Consider the following 8,946-nt stretch of genomic DNA (forward strand, 5'->3'; position numbering starts at 1 on the left):
ACAAAGTCTTTTCACAAAACCCACGCCAGGTTTCATTGCATAAGAGAAAGTAAGTGCTTGTTAGAAATGATGAGAAAGAATGGACCATAACATAGTTAGAATTTTAAGGAACCAGCAGTGTAGTTTTATAGAAGTGCACTGGTTACAGTCGAGGAGTCCATTGATTGCTAATTTGTGCTTTCAGATCTTACTAACATACCAGCCATAGGCAGTTATTCTGTCCACTTCCCCAGGATATTGTAATCGGTGACATTGTCTTCTCTGTCTATTGTGGCTACTCATTGGTAAACAATTATTACAGTTAGCATCTCACTATGTGAAATGATTCTGAGTTCCCACCAAGACCAGGAGACTGAAATACAGTTAATTAAAGTTAACAGGCATTAGTTTGGTTCCCATGTGGCCCTTGAACCTCCTTAATATTGGTAGTTAGGGTATGGTCTATAGGGATTATCAGTGATAGCTTTAGTATGTTTGGTTTATAGAGATTAGCAGTGCCCCTAGAGTGATGTCCATCATTTCAGAACAGTCTATTAACAAAGCTGCACCCTTGCACCTAGGCAAGCAGCAGTATGATGTTCAGAGGTCCATGTAGGTGGTCTACAGAGCAGACCGGAACATCATACTAGGGAGCAGGAAGGGCTGCGAAAGATCATGTATGTTCTGTGAGTCACACATGACTTATAACTTGCTTCTATCATATTCCTCTGTCTGTGTGTGAGCCCTCCAGCCCTCAGGGTAGCTGCCTGGCGTAGCCTTTGGTAATAAAATCCTTGAAATCTAAGACATTATTAGGATTATCAGCAAAACTATTCACTCTCAGTTTAGAATTGATTTAGGAAATTGAATCACACACTGAAGAATTGGGATAGCTACGTAAGTGGCTGAAGCTCCCTGTATTTCTTACCCCAGCTCCTAATTTGTTGGATGAGCAATAGAAGGTATATTTATAAAGTTTGCAAATAACAACTAAAGGAGTTTATGGCTCCATGTTAATACTGATAGTATTTCTCTTGCTTTTTATGTTTGTTTCAGTAAAATATGAAAGAATCAAGTTTCTGGTAATCGCTTTGAAGAGTTCTGTGGAAGTCTATGCATGGGCACCGAAGCCATATCACAAATTTATGGCCTTTAAGGTAAAACCGCCAGTTTTAAATTGGCTTAAAGGTCTGAACAGTTGACATAGAGCTATGCATTGACATGACATACTTGTCAGATCAGCTGCTCTAACATAGTATAATAGGCTTGCGCAACTATTTCCTAGGTTCTCAGATGGTCAGTTTGCCAAAGTGGTACTTGCACCGTCTCTTAGAAAGTAGGCGGTCTCTGGAAGACACAGATGTGTCGCAGATGGAGACTCGAGCTTAAAGGGCTCAGTGAAAGGCAGTCGTGAAATGCATGTGATCGGTGCAGTGCAATTTAAAGACTAAGGAATAACCTGGTTATGATAGTACAAGCCAGAGAGGCTGAGGTAGGAGGGTTGTTGTGGGGTCAAGGCCAGCCAGGGACAGCTAGCAAAACAAATAAATCAAACTAAGTAAATCACAGAGGTTTTTAATGATATAAGCAATACATATTAAATAGAAGGGAGTTAAAACATGTATAATATGGATCTGTTTTTATATAAATTTGAAAAACTCCCTTTAACAGCATCTTGGTATTTACAGTGAGGAGACTTTTGCTACACTCGGGACTGTTGTGGTTGTAAGTTCACAAGCACTCATAATTGGTCTCCTATTCACTCCGGTGTGCGGCGTGAAAGGTCGCTTATGAAGCAGTGCTGGTAACTGTCATAGTCTGTGCTTCCACACTGCCAAAGTGCAGAGAAAGAACTTAACAGTCATTGTTCTGTGTGTGTTTTTAGTAATTTATTTTAGGGATTACCCTAAATCCAGTGTATAAAATTCTTAATTAAAATTTCTGCTGTTTTGGCATTAGATAGAAATAATAATTACCTCACAGATAATTATTAGAACACAGAGCTCTAACAATAGTCGGGTAACATTTTAGCAGAGGGTAAGAAACAAATTACATCATCTAAAATGTGCTTAAAACAATTTTGATATAGTTTATTGAAAGAGTAAGTTTCAATTACTTGTGAAATTTGAATTAAGGGTACTTCCTGCTTGGTTCCCCCATGGAGTGGAGTCAAACTCACGGTTATCATTTTTGTAAGTCCTAGTATTACTGAGAAATTATAAAGTCACTCACATTATCTTCCGGAGTCTGGTCTTAGTATTCGTATGTGGTAGCCCTCACTGACGTGAAGAATTAAGGCGCTCCAAGTCACGATAGCCTGAGTCTAGTCTCACAGCTAAAGGCTATAGCTCTCGCAGTATCAACTCTGACAGAGAAAGTCTCAGTGCCATGACCCTACAGCAGCTCACTTCACTGCTGTGTCTGAGTATTCGAATCCCACACTGTGCCATTCTTACTATTGTCAACTTTGCCTATGCTCTAATCAAGACACACAACTGGACAGGACAGAGAGCATTCTTCAGCTAGGTAGGAGGGAAGACGTGTTTTCCAGATGCTGGTTAACCATCCATGTGATAAATCAAAGCCTGCAGCTTGCTTCTCTGATGTGTAAGTTTGTTCTCCTGCTTCTGTCTTGATTACCTCTATAGTCATTTGGAGAACTGGTACATAAGCCATTACTGGTGGATCTCACTGTCGAGGAAGGCCAGAGGTTGAAAGTGATCTATGGATCCTGTGCTGGATTCCATGCTGTTGATGTGGATTCCGGCTCAGTCTATGACATTTATCTACCAACACACGTAAGAAAGAACCCACACTCTATGGTTGGTTGACTGACTTCACTTTGTTTTGACTTTTCCCTTTACTCTGCTCAGTGACTAACACAAGCAGGGTTTCCTCATTCCCCGTGGTGTAGGGTGAGTATTTAAATGAAGCACTGTTTTCAGTGGCTTCGGAACCATAGAAGTCTCCTTCCCAGGCTCTGTGAAGCCCTCTGAGGACCTCTTAGCATTTGCTTTGACTAACATGGGATGGAGTTGGGACTGTTGCTGTCAGGCAGAACACCCTGGGTTGGGAATGGTTCTCAAATGAGTCCACCATCCGGTAATGTGTCCAGGGACTCAAACACGCGCATCAGCAGAGCACGTGACCTGGAATATAACTCTGGGTTGTATATTGATTGCATGGACTTCCCAAGATCCTTGCCGGTTTGTGGTAGGTACGGCCAGGGGTGCAGCACTACCGCATTCGCTAGACAGACAGACTGAGCACACTCACGGCCCTGGAGATGGCCACAGACGTGCTTCTCTCCCTGTTCTCTAGATTCAGTGTACCATCAAACCCCATGCAATCATTATCCTCCCCAACACGGATGGAATGGAGCTTCTGGTGTGCTACGAAGATGAAGGGGTTTATGTGAACACGTACGGAAGAATCACCAAGGACGTGGTTCTGCAGTGGGGAGAGATGCCAACATCTGTAGGTATGGTGCGCTGTGACGAGGCGTCCGTGAGAGGAGCCGCCGAGACCAGTCTGTGTGTTTACTAATGTTGCATGTTGCTCGCACCGTCTGGCTATTCGGTGGTTACCAGCAGATGGGAGGAGGTTAGAGCAAATTCCCGGTAACCCTTGGGCACTTTAAATCTGCGCAAATGCTGCCTCTCCTTGGACTCTTAGGTTACCCAAAGGGCAGCCTTTGGGGTGTTTGGTTTTTTGGTTTTTGTTTTTGACCAGTATGCATGGCTGAAGAAAATCACAGAAAGAAATAGTGCTCTTGGGTGGCAGGGCCCTAGTCACCGACAGGCCCTGAGTGGTCTTCTGCTTCGTGTTCAGGGACCGAGGCTGCTGCTTGACGTTGTATGGCTGTGCTTGTGTCCCCGATATGTCTGCTCACCCGTCTTCCTCCCTTCTCTCATGGCTGTTTCTAGAAGTGGCATGAAAGACCTGAGGGAAGTTGGCTTGCTCAGTTAACTGACGCATGCCTAGAGTGACAGATCAGGCATACAGCACACTGCCCCCTTCTGGTCACTGCTGTAAATTGAACCCAGGGCCTCGAGAACGCGGGGAGGTGGGTTTTCAGAGATGTGCCCAGTTCTGAGGCAGAACTCCTGGAAAACCAAAGTCCTCACAGGCTAGGCACCCAGCTGGGCGTGAACACGAAGCATCTTGTCAAGATTCCTCCTGGTTAATGCTTTGTTTCTCCCTCTCTAAAAGCATACATCCGGTCGAATCAGACAATGGGCTGGGGAGAGAAGGCAATAGAGATACGCTCTGTGGAAACTGGTCATTTGGACGGTGTGTTTATGCACAAAAGGGCTCAGAGACTAAAGTTCCTGTGTGAACGTAATGACAAGGTAAGGCTTCCTCATGGCGTCTGTGCACTTGTGGCTGCTGTTTATGGTGGCTTGTTGTGCATGGGGCAGTGACGGTGAATTCCTGGCCGTTCTGGTAGATTTCTAAAATAAATCCAGGAGACCTCTGAATGCACACACTTGGGGTCGGGCGCCCGGAGGTGGTGAGTGGCTGCTGACTGTCCTCTCCGGTTGTGTTGCAGGTGTTCTTTGCTTCCGTCCGCTCTGGCGGCAGCAGCCAGGTCTACTTCATGACCTTAGGCAGGACTTCCCTTCTGAGCTGGTAGAGGCAGTGTGAGCCGGGATCACTGACCTCTGGAGTCGGCAAGACCCCAAGAACTTGGAATTCCTTGCAACTGGAGCTCAGAGCTGTGCCGGTGCAGCCATGACAGCTGTCTATGCAGGCCTCTTGTGGCGTGGCGTGTCGGGTCGGGTCCTCTCCCCTCCCTCCTACACTTTCTGCCAGTTTATTCCCATTCTCTCCTCCTCCTTTCTCAAAAAAATAAACCAAGGCTGCATTGCAGCTGGTGCTGTTCAGACTCTACCATCGGTGCTAGGAATGCTTGGGGATGAACACATCAGACCGGGAAGAGCGCCTTTCCTACAGCTCCAGGATTCCTCGTCTCCGAGCCACTGTCCCGTGGGCGTCTGCTGGTTGTGACGATTGCGCCACCCGACGTTGGCGGCAGGCACAGAGAGGTGAAAAGTTGGTGTAAGAAGCCGCTTGCTGAAGCAGAGAACAGAGTTAATATAGTAACATTAACAATGTATTTAATTGACATTTCTCTCTTTTTGTAATGTGACAGTATGTGGACAAAGAAGAAGGTGCAGGTCTAAGAGGTTAATATTTATAAAATGTGAAAGACACAGTTACTAGGATAACTTTTTTTGTGGGTGGGGCTTGGGGTGGGGCAGGGCGGGTTAAAGGGTCCCATTTTGTTTCTTTGAAAGCTTTTTGGAGAGGGTTGTCCTGGCCAAGAACTCAGTCATTTTTCTGTGTACCAAGTTTTGCCTAAATTGTGCAGATGGTTCTTAAAAAAGAAAGGAAAGGAAAAGGAAATGTGTGCGTCTTGTTGGAGGGCCAGAAGTTTTGTTGTGTAACAGTATTAGCAAGGCCTGGGCTAAGGGTTTAATGTCCGTTAAGCCTAAAGTGCGGCAGCAGCTCCACCACGGTCTGCATGCACCATAGGAAAGGCCAGCTTTCCTGTGGGTTCTCATTTCGTTTCGTTTTGTTTTTTGCCTACCTCATTGTTCTTAATGCATTGAGAGGTGACTTAGCTTAATGGTTTTGGCAGAAAACATTTAATGTTTAATTTAACCTTAATACCAAAACTATCTGATTAAAGTTTGACTGACTTTGTCACAAGTCTAATCAGGTACAAAAAAAAAAGGAAAAGAAAAGAGAAAGAAAGAAAGAAAGCTGTCTATGATGGTGGGAGCAGCCTCAGCACTCAGACGCTCTGCTCTCACCAAGTTCACCATTGGAGGGTGACAGGCAGCGGAGTCACCTGTCCTGACAAGAGATCTCACTGTTCGCAGTTACAGGCTTTGGAAGCAGGCAGGGGTCACACTAGGAGTCACACAGACTATTCATTCATGTTGCAGGAACTTTTTCTTGGGAGCGAGGGTGTGTCCCTTTTCTTAAAAAAAAACAAAAAGCAAAAAAAACAAAAAAAACCCCGCAATGCACTAAAACTATTTTAAGAATGTAGTTACTCCTACTTCTTCATAGACGGCACCTCCCTGCCTGTGTTTCAGGTGTAAGACTGACGCTCTGGCTTTTCCTGTTTCTCACGTGCTCTCTTGTTTGTTCTCTCTCTCTTTTTTTTAAAAACTAATTTTTCTTTATGAATATGTCTGTGACATTTGTAATAAATGTCTTGTAATAATTTGCTTCTTGGCTTCATGGTCATCACTACATTCTCTGAGGATGCTAGTGTCTCAGTGGAGGGGCAGTGCTGAGTCACGGCCCTGCCATCTTTCTGTGAGGGGGATGGCCTCGTGACAGCCACTGTGTGCTTCATTCCCCCAACACAAGCTCGGTGTTTCAGAGGCTTGATCTTCCCTGGTGGTTAATTTTCCTTTACAGCACGGTTCATCTATTCCGTCCCACGTAACAGTAATCTGTATCTCTACTGCCTGTACCGTTGGCCTCGGCTCACACGGCTGTCGGTCAATCTCTTACTTTCCACTCCAGTGGTTTTATGAACGACAGAAGTCTAGTGAGAATGCAATGTACAACGATGCGCAGCTAAATGGTTGGTTGTAAATACCCACGAAGGCGGGCAAGATAAGTGAGCGACCCTTACTCCTCTTTAGGGGCAAAGGAAGCAAAAATTGTTTTCTGTTGGTATGACTTCAGAGTAATACAAAAGCTGCTTCTCTTCTAGTTTGTGGCTAGCCTAGAATTATCCCGTCTGAGACTTGGACTATCCCATCAACAGAGGACTCAGTCAGAACCTAATGCCGGCAGCCTCCTACCCACACTTGGGGTTTTTATGAAATGAGAGGGGCCAGTAAGGGAAGTGCCTGGATCAAGAGGAGACAGAGCTGTCTGGGTGACTGCAGACACCCTGACTCTAGAGTGCTGTGGAAGGCGAGCCTATGGCTCTGGAGAAGCACAAAGCCTCAGACAGCAAGAAGCATGAAGAAACAGAAGGCTGCCGTGCACCTTAGTCCTGTGTGTCATAGTCTGTCAGCCACGGGCTGCAAAGCTATAGGTCGCAATTAGTACAAACATACGTTGTTGGGATTATCAACGTCTAGAACTTTCTCTTGAGATGTGGGCGGAGGATGGGCTCTAGTCATCTGTGCCTGTGCTGCTTGCACAACCCTCCCCGCCCAGTGGGCATTCTCCCTGCTGACCCAGACCAAGTCCACGGCCAACTTGACTGAAAGAGCAGTCTGCCCAGGGAAGCTTCTGGCAGCTGCTACCCGAACCCCTTCCCTTCTTGGTCCTGACACCTAGTAAACCGGTGAGCCTAGACAATCCTATTTGTTTCGGGTGAACAGGCTTTCCCTCACTCCCTCCGTGGGACACTGCTTTCTGTGAGGGTCATTTTGGCAAAGCAGTATCAAGGTGACACCGCAGTAGGTGGGCCCGAAGCTGCTCTTCACAGGGGCACCACCCGGAGCTTCAGTGCCTTTCTGTACAGAGTGGGAGGAGCCTCGGAGGAGCCTCGTCTGTGGCGAGGGCAGTGCGCTTATGTGCACATTTGCATCGGGAGGGAACGTTTACAGAAATGGTTCCTTGTACCTGCATGCATCCCATTTACCGTTTACGTTTAAATCACACGGGGCTGCTGGGTTTCTAGCTTAGGTGGAGCACACATAAGGATCTGTAGTCCCTAATTCTACCAGTTATAAATTTGCTGAGTAATAATACAGGTGAGAAATTGCACTGGATTTACAAGTCATGAAGCCCAGCAGGTGATGACAAGCCTCCCCCACACACCCCTCCCCACATTCCCTACCACTGCCGCCTTTGTTTTGTTTGTTTTGTTTTGTTTTGTTTTTGTAGTGCTGACTTGTCTACTGTTATACAAATTACTGTTCTCCCCTACCTTTCTTTCCTAAATAAATAAACAATAATTTCTGCCTCAGTGTGTTTTGACCCTTTAGGCATCTCCTTCACGGGAAGATCCCAGATTTGTGCATTCCTTCCCCTCCCCCATCCTGGTCAGGACAGGGTGTGGGAGGTTGCTGAAGGGCAGTTACGATGAAGTAGCAGCAGGCATGTGCACAAACTCCTCAGAGGGAAGGTGAGAACCAGCCCAGGAGGCAACAGGGAGAGTGAACAGAGGAGGACTGCCCAAGTCTGGTCAAACCACAGAGTGGGGGATGGTGAGGAGGCTCCACCCACACCCAGCCGCTCAGCACTGACTCCGCTTCATCCTCTTTTGGCCTACACATGGCAGACACACAAAGGAAGATAAAAGTCCTTCAAGATGTGAAATAGCTTGTCTTCCCCAGTAGGACATAAGTGACCCTTTCTCGATTGTTCATAAATGCTAACCCGGGTGCAACAGCTAAATGATGTCAGTGTGACTGAGCCCAGTCCTCTGTCTGCCGCCAGGGTGTTCTTTCTAGGTAGTTGCCACCTCTGGGAGCCGGGCACCATCTCTCAGGACTCTCCGCCTTGCCTGTGCTCACAAGGATGTGCGTGCCATCATCAAAGAGACTGACATACTGTGGCTCATATTTATCTCCAAGATGAAAACGAAATAGGAAAAGTTTCAGCCAGCGGATGACCTAAGGGTTTTTTGTTTTTGTTTTTGTTTTTGTTTCCTATTTGCAACTGGTGGCCAGTTAGCATAAAAACCCAGGGGTGTCTGTGAGTTCTGTGAGTCTTTCTCTTCCAGCTTTCCCCTCTGGTTGAGGGAATCACTCGACAAGGTAACTGCAATCCAATTTGGCTTCTTAGCCGACGCCTGCTCTGTTTTGCTATAGTGATCATTGAGATTGAATTGTTGCTGTGTACCACTTTTCAAAAGAATGATGGCCCTATTCCCCTTTAACAGTAGACAGAATGCTTTAAAATTGGCTAAGGAATGGAGAGTTGGCCAAAGTCATTACCACATTTACATGAGAGGAGGTGTGCATTCAGACTAGGTTCTCT

At 46.1% G+C, this 8,946-nt stretch overlaps 1 protein-coding gene across 52 annotated transcripts in view; it reads left to right on the forward strand.

Moving 5' to 3' along the window:
* Map4k4 (mitogen-activated protein kinase kinase kinase kinase 4) overlaps nucleotides 1-6,222 on the forward strand; it is a 125,781-nt gene extending 119,559 nt beyond the window's left edge. For 32 of the 52 annotated variants that reach the window (XM_063266905.1, XM_063266897.1, XM_039083235.2 and 29 more), the window contains 5 exons: nucleotides 1,036-1,136; nucleotides 2,628-2,777; nucleotides 3,301-3,460; nucleotides 4,192-4,331; nucleotides 4,532-6,222. In XM_063266905.1, the coding sequence (XP_063122975.1) occupies nucleotides 1,036-1,136; nucleotides 2,628-2,777; nucleotides 3,301-3,460; nucleotides 4,192-4,331; nucleotides 4,532-4,615 (635 nt within the window). In that variant the 3' untranslated portion in view covers nucleotides 4,616-6,222. Of the gene's footprint in view, nucleotides 1-1,035; nucleotides 1,137-2,627; nucleotides 2,802-3,300; nucleotides 3,461-4,191; nucleotides 4,332-4,531 lie in introns of all 52 variants that reach the window. The other 20 variants (XM_063266904.1, XM_063266895.1, XM_063266899.1 and 17 more) reach the window with 1 other exon arrangement.
* Nucleotides 6,223-8,946: the final 2,724 nt, after the last annotated feature.

Source organism: Rattus norvegicus, chromosome 9 (genome assembly GCF_036323735.1).
Source record: "Rattus norvegicus strain BN/NHsdMcwi chromosome 9, GRCr8, whole genome shotgun sequence".
NCBI lineage: Eukaryota > Metazoa > Chordata > Mammalia > Rodentia > Muridae > Rattus > Rattus norvegicus.